General features: G+C 39.0%; 1 protein-coding gene across 2 annotated transcripts in view; it reads right to left on the bottom strand.

The window, feature by feature from the left end:
* dok6 (docking protein 6) overlaps nucleotides 1–16,204 on the bottom strand; it is a 46,348-nt gene that overhangs the window by 13,509 nt on the left and 16,635 nt on the right. For both annotated transcript variants that reach the window (XM_069151629.1, XM_069151630.1), the window contains exons 2-3: nucleotides 9,586–9,693; nucleotides 4,615–4,729 (exon numbers count right to left, since the gene is read on the bottom strand). In XM_069151629.1, coding sequence (XP_069007730.1) covers nucleotides 4,615–4,729; nucleotides 9,586–9,693 — 223 coding nt within the window. The remainder of the gene's footprint in view (nucleotides 1–4,614; nucleotides 4,730–9,585; nucleotides 9,694–16,204) is intronic.

The following is a 16,204-nucleotide window of genomic DNA, read 5'->3' on the forward strand; positions in this document are numbered from 1 at the left end:
TTAACCTGGGGGAGAGTGTAAGAAAAATCAATCTGATCGATTCGGTGCAGATTAAAAGAGGCGGTGGGTTCAGCAACGGTGAACGACAGATGAAGGCCGGGTTTCTCCTCCCTACTTTACCAATACTCAGTTCAAAGGCTGCACAATATAAGTACGGCCAGAGTCACTGTATTGTCTGCACTATTCAGACAATCAATAAGCTATTTTCCAAATTGAAGAAATTATTTTAGCTTGTTAACTGGAAAGGAAATGAATACGGGAAACTAAATAATGGATATTTCACCTAAACAAGTGGTTACAAATATGCTTTTTTCCCTTTCTTGCTGCGAGTTGGATGTGAAGATCAGTACGACTATCATGTTAAATAGGAAACTACAGCCAGCAGCCAGTTAAGTTAGTTCAGATCAAAAGACTGGAAACTGATAACCCAAAGGAAGAATATTGAACACTTTTATCTCATTTGCCTAATTGAGCTGCTGGTGGGTAGATTTCTTTTTTTTTTTACATTCAGACAGAGCCAGGATAGATGTTTCCCCCTGTTTTCAGTCTTTATGCTAAGCTCGGCTAACAGTCTACTGGCTACCACATCGCATTGAGTAAATAGGCAAGACAGCAGTATCGATCCTCACATCTAACTCTTGGCAAGAAAATGTGGACGTTTCCTACAATGCTGAAATATTCTTTTTCAGCTTAAACGGACAGAATTTCTGATTTTTGAGGGCTGCTTAAAAAGAAAAAGAGCGCTCAAACAAAACCCACCTACCAGCTGTTTAATGGTGTCACAGTGGTATCAATTGTCTCTCTGAACTATCAGCAACAGAGTAGATAAGTACTCCTTGAAGGATTTGTTGTAACAGTAATTTTGAGAAATTCTGGACTAAATCAGGACAGTTATGACGATGACTCCTTTCAAAGCGACAGCCTTGGTCTTAGGAACTGATCCCGGAGTGGGAAGTTATGTCTGCTTTATGCATAACAGCTGGCACTTAAAAAAAGGGAGAGCATTCATTGTAAGACAGATTTTTTTTTTTAATTAGAGGTTAAGGGGGGACAAATCATTTCATGAATCAAATCTAGAAGTCTGTGTGGTCGTCTGTTGTTTGTAAATACAATTTTTTTTTCTTCCTGTTAAGTCAGAAAAAAAAATTGTGTTTACAATGCAGAGGATTTCCAATTGTCTTATGTGAGCTTTTGGTCAAAGTCACTGAAGTGCGAAATGAGGGAGACGCCAGAGTTGTTTATCTTTGTGAAGCTCCCTGGCCCTGGGGAATTCTGGGATATGTAACTGTGGCCATTCATGTGTACAGGAATACATGTGGAAGTGTGGGAATGTCAGCATGTCTCTGTGTCTGCTCATCAAAAATCATCACGGGCTTGAGTAATATTGTCTGTGTGCATGGATAGCTCATACACTTTGTCTTATATACTTACATAATCTATCTTGTGTAATTGGTGGCATAGATAGGCTGCAAGATGTGTTTGTCAGATGCACTCTTAGCAAAAAGTGTAGAAGGGACAGATCTATTCTACTTTGCGGGGTGAAGGAAAGGTCTGCTGCTGCCTGAAGCACTTCTTTCACACATAAGAGAAAGCCAACGCAAATTCATAGGCAGCAGCTGCTTTGCACTTTAGCTCCTTTCCTCATACTTCCCCAAATGCAGCTTTTCTCATTCAGAGTTACTATGGCCTTCAAGTGCCTCTAAACTCCCACACTTTTTTAAGGCCACTGAGTGGAAAATCGGCTAAACAAACACCTCATCACCAAAGAGGCAGCATGGTAACACTGCGTGTGTGTGTGTGTGTGTGTGTGTGTGCGTGTGCGTGTGCGTGTGCGTGTGTGTGCGTGAAGGTGTGTGATGGAAAAAATATGGAGTGGGGTTTTGGGTTCGCAAAGAGTCCTAGCTCGCTGGAGTGACTGGAGTGAGTATATGTGACAACTGAATTGAACAGTCAGGGCAGCAGCGAGTGTCATTCTACAAACAAATACAATATGTACCACCCTCTTTCGACTGGGTAAAATGTAAATGAAGAGAGAATGTGATGTTTTGCAAATCATTTAAACCTATATTTTATTGAAAATAGACCCGAAGACAACATATCAAATGTTGGAGCTGAGAAATTGTATTGCTTTTTGAAAATGTATGCTCATTTTGAAATGTCGTTAAGCTCGAGCGATGATTTCCACGACAGAATCGCATCTGTTTTTAATGCAGTACTGCACGAGGGCCCGACAATCACGGCCATCCGATATTGGTTCTCAGCTTTGTCCCTTGCGTACAGAGATTTCTCCGGATTCTCTGAATGTTTTAATGAGTTTATGTATCATTGATCGTGACCGACCCCCAAATTCTTTGCAATTTTACGTGAAGGAACATTACTCTCAAATTATTGCACTATTTGCCCCTGAGGTCTTTTACAGCAGTGAACCCATTCCCATCTTCACTGCTGAGACGCTACCTCTCTAAAATGCTTCTTTTTTTTTTATACTCAATCATTGTACTGATCAGTTAACCTTTTCAGTTGTGAGATGTTACACCAGGTGTTTTTTTTTTTTTCAGAATTACACAACGTTTCCAGTCTTTTGTTGACCCTGTCCCAACTTTTTTGAAATGTGTTGCTGGTATCAAATTCAAAGTAAGCATATATTTGTCTTTGCTCAATTTTAAATTAAGTACGGTATAACCCGATCTACAAATCATCACATTCTCTTGAATTTACATTTTACACAGTGTCCTAACCTTTTTGGAAATGGGGTTGTGTATTCAGTTCTATTTAAATTTTTTCAGACCCAATTCAGCTGTGACATTTAAGGAATTGACGCACTGGATAGTATTCATATCTCTCACCAATCTCCAGGTCACTCTCATCTCTCTTCACAAGCACATTTATCAGATGCACCCAAAGCTGTCAAAAAGACATTTTATTATTATTTTATCCTTTTGTTCCATTCCTTGGTTCATTGACAGCAAACTAAACACATAACACTGCTTGGGTGGAGGAATCATAAAGATTTTTTTCTAAAAAGTGAAATATCAGGACATCTTCATGAGGCCTAATTACATTTATTTTCTTTCAAAACAACAGTCAACACTTCTGATTTTATTGGGCGTAATTGTACAGCCAAAATGTCTTCATAAGACGCTTGCGGTTTGCCCTAACATTGCACTGTAGTGAAAAGTCGCAGCGTGTCAAATTAGAATGTGGTATAGGTTAGCTTTAAAGCATTCATGTTTACCTTTTTACAGGTAATTTAAATGATTAATCGTGTGTATTTCTTCATAGTGGATATGGTCATCATGTAAAAGCTCACATGAGGTACTGTGGAGTGAAGGGTGAACAACTGAAGGTGTTCCAGGAAGTGAAGGACTGCAGGAGGTCAGTGGACACAGGGTGATAAAGACATCCATATGGTGGTGTGAGGGCAACGAGCCAACGCAGAGGAAGAAAGCTCATGGGAAAGGGAGTCAAGACAAGAGAGAGTTCACCGCTCGAAGTTCAATAATCTACCCTCTCTAAATCTCATGCGCACACACATGCACACCTGCAAGGCTGGAGTTAAGACTGATACATTGGTTATTATCTGATAACAGCAGTGCATTAAGGTGCATTCACCTTATCGTGCCCTCGCCTTTTCTCCATGTCCAGCTTTGCACTTAAAGACAGTTGCGTCTCAACCAGCCACGTGCAGATCGCGTGCCTCCTCGGCTTCCTCTCCACGTATCAGAAGCCAATCTCTATTGTTACAGTTCATAATTGGTTTGAAACAAACCGCAAATTATGCCCAATATCGGTTTTCAGACCTGCACTATGAAAATCAATATTTCGGAACAGATCCTCCCACTTCTTAATATAGCGGCAAATGAGCATCACTTGGCTAAAGTCCAATCCTCCGCCGCTGCCCTCATTTCATTCTTTCTATTTCTCTTTCTCCTTCAGCCTCTCACTTGTTGTTCTACCTCCACCTCTGTTCAAACTTTTCAAAAACCTTAAGTCTTCGTCCAACACTTACGAACATAAGCTCGACAAAAATATAAACTCAAGACTCCCAATTTTCACGAGTTGACGTAAAAGATCTAAGACTTATTTTTTGCTCACAAAATGTTTATTTCTCTCAAATTGTTTTTTTTTCACAAATTTGTTCAAATCTGTGTTACTGAGCCTTCACCTTGGCCAAGATAATCCATCAACCCGACAGGTGTGGCGCATCAAGATGCTGATTAGACACTATTATTATTTCACAGTGTAGTGTGTGCCTTGCACCAGTCACAATAAAAAAAAAAAAAAAATTGTAGTTTATATTTGGTCATCATGTGATATGCCACACCTGTCAAGTGGATGGATTGTCTTGGCAAAAAAGTTAAGTGTTCACTATCTGAATTTTAACTAATCTGTAAAAAGAATTTGAGAAATAAACATTTTGTGTGCATACAAGATGGGAGCGAAAACATTAGTGTTGTGTATATATATATATATATATATATATATATATATATATATATATATGTATTATCATTTTATGAGTTGTCTTTTGAAGAAAAAAACATACTCCCTCCCTTGCCGTGCTGGGACCGAAAAAGACTAATCTTAACTTTGCATGGAGGAGAAGGCACATACCTGATTCACAGGCGAATGTCTTGGACGTGTCGTCACAGAAGATGATGGCCACGGCATGCTTTTTTGTCTCCCGTGGCATCCGGGTAATGTTCTTGATGTTATGGAGCTCAGTGATCTAAAGAGGAAGGCGAGAGTGGCAGAAGCACATTACCTTGAGTGAACACAGCCTCTAGCTGCAACAGCAGCAGCGAGGCTTAATTGCCATCTTGCACGGCTTTGCTGAAAGTGCAAAAGTTGTTGGAGGCTTAGCATATAAAGAGTCGAGTAAAACAGAATTTGGGGTGTGATCTTCAGGGGGGGAAAAAAATAAATAGCAGTAGTTATTCTGCTGATTACAAAAAGCATCTTCAAACAGTAAGAAATCATCAACAATATGATGTGGCTGCAGTGTGTGTAATACACATGTTATTTTAAAAGCAGCCTTTTTTATAAATGTGACCTGCTGCTCATACTGCATACGCTGCACATTCATTGTTCAAGTGCATCTCATTGAAACAGCTCTTCTAGTCAATAGAGAGCAGTGCGATCATAAGTATCTAAATCACTTTACCAGCAGATTGATCGTCAGTGGGGGAAAAAAAAGAAGAGAAGATTACGTTTAATTGAATATCACCCGCATTTACAGGCCATTTTGCTCAACAGCCTTCCCTCCGTTCACTCTGCCTAGTAGATAAGGCCCATTACATTATTGTAGGCCATTGTGTGCTAACCGTGGGCCCTTTGCCAGGCTGTTGGGAATGAATTAGCTGGGCTCTCTGCCCGTATCGTAAAGCCTGACTGTTAAAGGTTAAAAGACCAGACCTTATGACACGCGCAGCATATGTGGACTACAGATTTCGTTGTTCGATAACATCACATGTAATGAATTTCCCCTCTACCGTCAGATCGCCTCTGCTCAACATTCGAGCTCAACAGAGGGTTTTTCATAAGCGTTTCAACAACAATGCCAGATGAAAGAATGGAGCACAGGCTACAATACTGGAAGATAGCAGATATGTTTCATTTGTTATTTCTTATCCCCTCTCAAAGAATCTAAATATTTAATATGATATGCAGTATGTATTTGTCCTCAGGCAAGCAATTCATACATACAACTGACACAAAGTCAGCATCAACAGTGAGAATGTCTGAGCCATGAATTCCACCAGCCTCGCATCCTTTTCTTTGTTTATGCTTAGTGCGTAAATGTGCCTGTTTTGGTCTTTGTGTGTGTGTGTGTGCGTGTGTGTGTGCGTGCGTGTGTGTGTGTGTGCGCGTGTGTGTGTGCGTGTGTGTGTGCGTGCGTGTGTGTGTGTGTGCGCGTGTGTGTGTGTGTGTGTGTGTGTGTGTGTGTGTGCGTGTGTGCGTGTGTGTGTGTGTGTGTGTGTGTGTGTGTGTGTGTGTGTGCGCGTGAGGGAGAGATTTGGGTGCATTCCCGGCCTGAGGCGCTCGAGTCCGAGCAAAGTGAATCATTTGTGATGAGACATATTCCTCATTTCCTCTCCTATTCTTACCTCCTCATCTTTATTTTCCTTTATTCAGCGTGTAAGAAAACGAAGAGTCTCCAACCAGCTCAGTGAGGCTGCATACTAATATCCCACCATGACAACGCTAACATGCTGATGTTAGGCGGGTATAATGTTCACTGTCTTAGTTCAGCCTGTTAGCATGTTACCATTTGCTAATTAGCACTAAATACATAGAGCAGTTGAGATTGATGAGAATGTCGTATATATGCAGTGTATTTTGCATGTATTGGACAAACTGAAGTATTTTGCATCATGACACAGGTTTGTGTGCCAAATTTCACAGAATTTTATCTAATTCCTTTTGAGAAATGCCACTAGAGGCCAAAAGTTTCACAATGTTTGGACTGAATGTTTGGAAATCATCCACCTTCAGTGTCCATGAGTAGTGTTTGCAAGGACCTGAGTCTGCATGAGTTCGGTTGAGTTTTTCTGTTTGTGCTTTAGGGTGGCGCTTTAGCCTGCATCCCATGCATTTGTTGGCCTGCTGTATTTCTGGTAAATCAACCTTTTTACAAGAAAAACCTCGTTTAGCCTTGACTTGCTGCCTCAGTGTGGTACCTTTGGGCTCTGCTCCTTCTGGCAAACCCGAACAAACAGTGCCAACCTCCTGGGGGGTGAGAAGAAAACTGATAGGGTCACCAACTTTTCACCATGAGTTAGCCTCATCCTTATAGACCATGAATTTCTGGACAGAATTTAAAAAGGAATCAATCCAATAGCTGTTGAGATATTTCAATCTTGACCAAAGTGCTTGATCAACCAACTGTGCCAGTGTGATAACAAACTGACCGGCCCCCCCTTACTTAACTGATTTATTTCTACCTCGTCTACAAATTGTTTCTAGGCATTTAAATACAGCTCCATCTTTTGATATTAGATGTCTCTGTCGGGAGCTCGGGAGAGCTCGGGAAGTGTAGCACCCAGAAAAACAACTTTACAGAGAGTTAAAAGAAATTGCTAAAAATATTCAGGGACTGTTCTACCGTGTGGCCCAGTGCTCCTCAGACATAGAAAGCTGCACAAGGAGAGAGAGAGAGAGAGAGAGAGAGAAAAAAGTGGGAGAGAGGAGAAGGAAATGGAGAGAGGAAGAAAAAAGTAAAAAGTGAGGGAGGGGAAAAAAAAAAAAAGCCAATCCTCTTTGTGTTGATTGTGTAAATCAGCCACCAGTGCAGCCTATTTCCCTCTCCCAAAGCACCGTAGCGTTGAATGAAGCCCTCAGACGGGACCTTTCTTGATCTTTGTGGCGATGCATTACCAGGTGCACTGGTGCATGTGCGCACTCATCGCTCACTCCAGCGCTGGGTGTATGAGATGCCTCTGGGAGGGGGGGGTTACAGCAACACAGGACGCCCCGTGTGACAGCATGATGTAGTAGGCAGAGAGACGCTTCATTCACAATACATGGCTCATAGTGTAGCAGCACGGCGTGCAGACAAACTGGATCAAAACACCAGCTAGCTCGTGCTTACAAGCATTCTGGGAAACTGAGGGGGGGGGGGGGGTGCTTCATTTCCAGCAGAAATGAAAACTCCCCAATCTACAAGATAGTAGAAAGAGTAAGTCGTCTCTCAAACCACAGGCACATAAGAAACCTGATGTCACAGTCCCCTGTTATCTGCTGTTATCTCCTCTCATTATGATAAAACATTGTTCACGGTGCTACTCCTTTAACATCATCTCCACTCACCATGGTAATGAGCTATAATTGGAGTATTTCAAAGGATTTAAGAGGCAGGGATAGAGACATTATACTCTGGATTATTACTTTCAAAAGGGAGGAAAAAGGTCCTATAGTACAAGATAAAGTTGCAAAATGTGCCTTAATAGATCCTTAACTCTGTCATCTGTGGCCGATGGACAGAACTTTTTATATGAAGATGAAAACAAGGTTCTTATCTTGTGTTAAAAACAGCTTCGTGCTCAATGATATCATTTATTCCATAAGTTTAATACCTTTTCTCCTTTAATGCAATGTGTAGAAAACACCATGAGTTACAGAATCTCAAACAATAAGAAGTACATTTTAACAAATCCTTGAGAACCTTTTTTTCTTTCAAATCAGCTCATATCACACTTATAACAGAACACTTGTTTCAAAAAGGTACTTTAAAGAGAACACATCCTCAGCCAACATACACTTCCTGTCTTATCATTTCAGGGCCAACCAATGGCGTCAGATTTTATCAGCCGAAGTTAATTAATTCCAGCAGTTGGCCAAACTGCAGGATGAAACTCTTGGCTGTTGTCGGGTAATTGTGCTCTGCATGTCGATGTCAGTAGCATTTAGGCTCGGCCAGAGGCTGCACCCTGAGGAGTGACACTAGGTTTAATCTCCTTTTGGAGTTCAAGAAGACGGAGAGTAAACAAACTTTAAGCTTCGTGGTCTTCTGAGGACTACGAATATCCTCAGGATACAGTTCATCATATTGGTTATCGTAGTTCAGTGCTTCAGTGCTGTCAAATGGAAACGGCTGTCTGATGACAGCGTTAGACAAAAGGTAAAAGTGTTATCCAAATCATTAAGAATCATACCACAAGATTATGAATATTGATTCTTAATTTCACGGAGATGTGGTCATACGTGCTGCATTAGCTTGATCGAACAATGAACTGACTGACATCGGCATCCTTAAATCTCACTGCTTTAAAACAAATGCTCATTTGACTTGGCTCGCTGAAGCATGGTGCAGAACACAAAAAATAAATATTGATTAAAAAAATACATATAGCGTCAGACAATCTTCATATACTTTGTGTTATTTGCTTTTGTTGTAAAGCACTGTTAAAACTTATATTTTAGAGAATCTGTTCCCAGTTACCACTACCTGGTAAGCTATTTGTTCAGAACCCTTTTGCAAATGTTTGTGATTCATCTACTAACTACTTTATCGGTCAGTTGTTCGGTCCACAATATGTCAAAAAATGATTTCAAAAACGCCCATTACAGCTTCCCAAAGCCACGGGAGACATAATGAAAATCGTTTTTGAGTTTTGCCAACAGTCCTAAACTCACAGATATACTGTTTGTAATCATAGATGACAAAGAAAAGCAAAAAATCCTCACAGGTGGATTATTTGTTTAACACATTTTTAGCAGTGGATATGCTAAACATAGACTTCAGCGTTTGAAATGTGAATTATTTATATTTATAAATATAATACTTTTTTTTTTTTCCACTTTTGCTTCCTTTTAGTAAATTGGAAATTTGGGTGGCTGGTCCAACTAACTTGGGAAAATATGTCAGACATATATTATATACTAAATTAATCCTGAAAATAATTAGCAGATTAATCAATGATGAAAACACTTATCTCAGACTGATTATCAAAATAATTACCGGTTGATTTACAGTTCATCATGAATCACATAATTGACTAATCGTCTCATCTTCCAAAGGAGATAAAACAATGGATTGAATAAAAGAAGAATGAAGTTAATGATGTGTCTCAGTCATTTGTTTACCTTGTGGAAGCTCCTGAAGTAGGCTGCCTTCTCATCTGGGTACTTCTCTAGCCGTCTGGGTCCTTTGCTGGAGGCCTTCTTGAACACGAGCCAACACCTCCGGAAGATCTGACAACAGACAGCGAGCAGAGAAATACATTACAGTAACTGCAGAAACACGGCAAAACGCAAACCCCGTCCAGAGAGGTCGACCTCAGTGACCACTCAATAACAGACCAGGAGAGATCAACCTGACATCAAATTCACGAGACACAAAAATTCCTGCTGTACCAAAACAAACACAACTACCATCCTACGATCCAACCATATTATTACTGTAACTACACTAAACACCACCTCGGCAAAATTTCCAAACAGCGAAGCAAATAAACACATTCAAATCAACTGTGTGTATGCTTTTCCACTGATCAAAATATGGATTGGCCCCTGGGCTCTTTCATGTAGTTTATTATGAGAAAGCACTTATATATTGTCAATGATTCTGATTTTTACACTGATTAATTAAGTAAACAAGCAATAGGGAATATACTTTTATATGAAATATAATAAAATATGAAACTAAAAACTTTTTGCAATTATATTTTTGGAATACATCTCATTCAAATCTCAGTATTTCATGAATTTTGCTCATAAATGTGTTTATGATAGCTGATTGTGCATTATTATGAGTTTTAGCACATTGAGGTTTCATTTAGGTCAGTGGCGTCTCCAATTACTCTTCTTTTGATTGAATGCATGGATTTGTGACGCTTACGTTTTGTGGACTCAGAGGACATTCAGACATGCGCCTGCAGCATTAAAGAACCTGCTACTCTCAGTACTTTGATGAGATGCATGATTAGAAAACATCTAAATGTGTGTTGAAATTCTTTCGACTCTTTTGAAGAAATCATTTTCGAAGGCACGAGCACGATATTGTTTTGTATTTGCCAGTACAAAAATAGGCTACCATGGACGAACTATCTGTATGGTAATGATTGAGGGATTTACATCGACAAATAAAAGTCAAAATGTAGTTCTGGGACCAGAACAAAAAAATTCCGCAAAGCCAAATCTTGAAATCAAACATTTTAGAATGACTTCAATAAAAAAAAAAATAAAAAAAAAATAAAAAAGTCAATCTACTCTCAGTGCCAGGACACTTGAAGTCTTAAGGATTGTCTCTGTGTTATCACATTAAATATTCATGACAAACTAAGCAACAATTTAAACAAAAAAATCCAGGAAAAGCATCCTCAGTTATTACTTATACAACTTATAGAAAGGTAACTTTAGCTAAACAGTGACTATTATAAGATAATTGTAAAAACTAAAGTGTTACAGCAGCAGAAGTAAATATCAAACCAGTTACATAGCAACATCAACCCGAAGTTTTCTAATATTAGCCACTGAGGTGCTGAGGTGCAATGCATTGCTATTGAAGTGAAGAGAAAGAAAGTGTTATTCTTCTTTCAAAGGTTAGATTGTCACACGTTGAACGCTCCGAACTCCCGCTAACCTGCTTCATCAGGTTTGTGAAGGTGTGGTTTTCATCAGATTTAATTGATGTTGACTGGCAGTAGAGGAAAAAAAAAAAAAAAAAAACTCCAGCTGTCATCAGATTCAGATTAAAATGTTGCTAAATCCTGCATAGATGTGACATAACCTTTTCCCAGCTGAGCACAGACCTCTTCCACACAGGGGTAAAGTTTTTATTGTCCACATTGTATTTTTGTAGACTGAAACTCACATTGAAGATGTAGTATTTGATAGAGGGACAAATACATTTCTAACCTATGCAAAAAACATCAATAGCGTCAAGAAAGCAAGCCTTAGACTGAATCCAACCAAAGCAGGAGACTTTCCCTCATGCCCCATTTGCTTCTTTGCATGCACAGATTATTATGTAATAATTGGGTTTGATCCCTCACAGTGTTCATAAATGGCAGAATCTCCACCCGCAGTTTTGTCCTGAATGTTAAATATAAAAGCCATGCCCACCAAAAAAAAAACAACTTTGAGCATATGCTAAAGGGAATATGATGTACATATTTATCAAAATATTTCACGAGAGGAAATCAAGTTAGTAAAAGATCACTTGATTTATTTACAGATCTTTCTTAGTTATTAATTGATATCCTAAATTCTGCATATTTCACTTTAATTCAATTATGAATTCATTTCGTTTTTTTTCATGGCACAGTGCAGTGTTTATTTATAAATACGGCCTGAAACTGGCAGCATAAAAACTGCATTTCAGACAACACGCAGACACAAATATTGTCCCAAAACCTGAAATTAGAGCTGATGTGTTCAAAACACTTCAAAATCAACAAAAAGAACCTCGTGTTCCTGAGAGATTTGGACACGTCACTGTAAAAACCGAAGAAATGTATAACTTAGTTTTGACCTGGAGTAACGTGATTCCATTTTTAGATGCTGGGGAACAAACACACTCTTTCTTTCTCCTGTGATACAATGTGCACGCGTACTCACACAGACACACATAAACGTGGAGACACACACTGTTTTCCTCTCTGGTGCAGCTGATTATACCAAAGGACCAGCTTAGGATAACACCAATTCAGGATTGCTGTATATCGGACTACTTCAAGATCCAATCATGAGGCGGAACATAAAAAAAGTCACACCCACACTTACAGTACGTAGTGCAGTACAATTTTATTTCCTTTTTTTTTTTTTTATTATAAAAATAACAGAGTACACGCATGCATGAATACACAAAAATTCATCAATCTGTTTTTGCAACCGCAGACTGTATATGAAAGTGGATGCAGCTTCCAGGTCTGAAAATTGAGGCCAACGTGGCAGTGCCTTAAACTGCAAAACATTTTTTTTCATAATGTCATAATGATGTCATTCAATAAAATCACTCCTCATTAGTTTTCTGGTGGTCCATCTGAAATAAATTCCATCATTAGTTAGATATCAGGCCTCAAAAAGTGGAATTTTTTTCTGTTTAATTGACAGGTTTCTGCTGTAAGTGGACGAATCCTTGCGTTCCCAATAAAACCAAGTCGGATCACCCACTCACTCTTCCCCAGTTTGTCCAAATATGGTCACATCTGGCTCCAAATGAGCAAGAAGGCGACAATCAAAGTCCGAATTCGAGGCTTCACAGCTTCAGTTCACAAACCAGTGGGGGATGTCGCAGTTGGTTGCCATTTGATTATAACCCTGATATTTATTACTGTCTCTAAATATGAATCAATACAGAGAACTCTGGAGATTATTATTTTTGCCTGTTTATTGCTTTTTTTAGTTGGACAGGCTATTGGGTATTTGCTCCAATTTATAATGCTTGCAAGGCATTTGGAAAAGCCAGAATTCCAAAACATAATCTCTGTCTTTACAAAGCCAATAGAAACCACACAGCTCAGCTGAGAGACAGAATATGTGTGAAGACCAACAGCCAATGAGTCCTAAGTGGTTGCCCATCTTTAACAGTAGGACCCTTCTGCTTGCTGGGGGAGACAGTCGCTATCACTCTGTCTGATGTATGATTGCCGTGGGCTGCATGGTTGCTTTGGGGAACCACGGCTGTACAATTAATTTGTTTACTCAGCTGGTGTACTTCATAAAAGGCCCACTGAGTTGAACTTGGCATTTTGCAGTAATTGACGAGAGTGGATCCCTAGGTCCTTATCAGTCTGCCTTGATTGGCCTCCATTCTAGTTAAGTGTAGCACAGGCCCATTATAAACAGCAAACAACAGTAAGGGTCTACTCGCTCTCCAATGCACTGTGGATCATTTTCTACACCGTCTATAAAATGCTTGAAAGAAGGAAAAAACAAAACAAAGGGGTGATAAAAAAAAAAAAAATCTTCATCCAAATTGAACATACTGTATTTAAGTCCATATTTATGGCGATAAGAAATAAAACAAAACTGCTGCTTTGACAGAAAAACACATCGATGTGAATCCCTTTTGACAATGGACATTCCTATGTTTGCAACTTTAAAACAGTAAAATTAAAGCAAGCCTCAATTCCCCTTTGGGAACTTGAATCAAAGCAATGCTGCCTGCTTGCTGCACACAAAGTAATTCACCCTAGGAGTGCTCAGATTAAGTAATTATACCAGCACAAAAGCAAGCTCAGTGAGATAGCTTCTGCATAATAAGAACTAGGGGGTATGAATGGAGAGGGCTTAATTTTGCCTGTTCCACAGTTGTCGCTTTGTCGAGGCAGTTCTTTTCTCAGGCTGCTGGTGGGTCTTATTCAGAGTCGCTCTTACACTGATTGTAATTACATAGACGTGAATGAGACACTGCTAGTTTGGTGTGACTCATTTTATTCCAGGATAGTGAAGAATACAATGTTTGGCACCAGAGATGAATTCACCAGTTCCAGGGAAAAAAATAAATAAAAAAACATGTATTAATGAAATAACAGTTCTGGTGAAAATAAATTGTCCTAGTTTTTACTTTGAATTGTTTTCTGATTACACGTGTGAAAGCAGTACCACCTCCTCCCACCCTGCGGTATACATTTGGTTAATTACACAAAGTCGTAAAACTTTCACACACAGATTTTGGCAAAATGGCAAGCATGTGACCAAAAAACAATTCCAGCTTTGGCTTTGATCACTGCAATGTGCTGGCCAGCCGGCCTCGTTTCCACAGCCTCAGTAATTCGTGCTGCTCCTGAAACTCAATGACAACTAACAATGTCATGATTGTTTTTTTTTTAATTTTTTTTTTATACTAAGTCTTTTGAATCTTACTTTTAACAAGTCATTGTACTTCTTGTTTTTATTCTTTATATCTACTCCAATCAATCCAATTTCATTTCAATTAGGAAAGACACCACAAGTGAGCAGGAATGATGAATTATTCAATAGACTCTAGCTTCACCTTGTCACTTACATTAACCTTTAAGAGGAGGACCATGTACATAGAACTGCCGGTGCTGCTGGTGAGAAACAAAGTAGATTATCTGGTTTAAATATTCTTCTGTGAAGATGCTCATTGGTTCATAGAAAAGCCCAGAAACAGATTCCAGTGAAATTATTCAATATCAACTGAGAGATATTTGAATATGAATTGTCTTCCTGCTTGAACCTGCGTGAAATGCCTAATTAGTGCGCCTTTTTATTTTTTAAGATTAAGCCAGAACAGAAATTCTTGCAATAGTCAAGCCTGTTTGAGAAGCCTGCTAACTGTATATCTGTCTCTGTATCTGTTGCTTAAGAAGATAAATCGACCCTCGCTTTTTTTTTTTTTTTTTTTTTTTTATTTAATCCTAAAAAAGCAGATGTGGTGGCATTCCCATATAATACAGAGGTTTCATGCCTGTTGGCATCCAGGCACTGAAATACATCTAAAATGAATATCAGTTGGACGTTTGTCATCAGAAAATGCAGCCACATATAGCAACGTGTCATCAGTGTATAGCGAGCGATAGCCTGTCCACTGTTGACTCCACCAGGGGACGTCTGTTGACTGAAAAGTCTTGGTCCCAAAATAGGTTGTTGAGAAACCCCACAAGTTATTTTTTTGTGTTTTAAGAAATAATCATCCATTGAAAAAAGACAAGCATAGATTTGCATATTGAAGGAGACTCAGTTAGACGACTCAGTTTAGGTTATGTAAGAAGAATTTGATGATCAGCAGTTTCAAAAGCAGCATTTACACCAAGTTTTGCAAAACTATGTTTGGATGACATTAAACATGCCTGGAGTAACAGTGGTTCTACTGGTATTCACTTACAGTTTTCAGAGAAAACACTGAATTCTGAATGGATTTGTTTAATTTAACGATATGAAGCAGTAGCTCCAATTATCGCCTGCGTCTTCTACATCAGCAGGTGTCCTCATAAAGATTAAACACAGCTCTGATGTCTGAACATTTCCCATAATGCTGACTGGCAGTTCTTGTTCAGTCTAATTTAATAAGCGAGGGATATGTCATTAATAGTCAGAAGGCTTAAATATTGCCAAGTCTCTCTGAGACATTCATTCATATTTGTATGATCCATTGGTCAAAATGTCTCTCAGTGAACAACAAATCCAGCAGGTTACTAAGGTCAGAAAACATGAAAAGCCGTCCATGAAGATTAAAAGCAGTCAATTTATTGTGTATTCAGTGAAGTTCTGGGTGGCGAGGTGAACCCACAGGGCCTGAGGGTCATTAAAATTTAACACCTCATTAACATGATCTGAGAAAGATGTATTAAACAAAATGATTTTTCTCAACAGAAGTTGCCCATGATTTTACATAATATGTGTGCAACTGTCCTCTTCATTAACTGAACCAACCAAAAACAGGAGCTAATCTAAAAACAGTCAAAAATCTTAAAATGTCCGGCATGTTTTTGTATGTACATTTGTGTTAATTTACATCTCATCAACTAAATATTACCCAAAGCATATTCAACCGCTTAGAGGTTGACCCTTCTTTGCAGTGAGGGGTGAGGGCATCTGTCTTTGTGCTGTCTCAATTATTTAAGCAAAAACTAAGGAAGAAAACATGTTTTTAAATAATGAGTCATTCTGCATGTGCATAAATGCTTTTTAAACCCTGAATATTTTGGGAAAAGTGACAGTAAATAGTACCTGCATTGTTAACCAGGACAAGTGTGACAAGATGATCTACATTTTCCAATAATATGGAATACTG

Source organism: Embiotoca jacksoni, unplaced genomic scaffold, assembly GCF_022577435.1.
Source record: "Embiotoca jacksoni isolate LCO1_2020_lvr unplaced genomic scaffold, fEmbJac1.0.p SCAF_17, whole genome shotgun sequence".
In the NCBI taxonomy this organism is placed as follows: Eukaryota; Metazoa; Chordata; class Actinopteri; family Embiotocidae; genus Embiotoca; species Embiotoca jacksoni.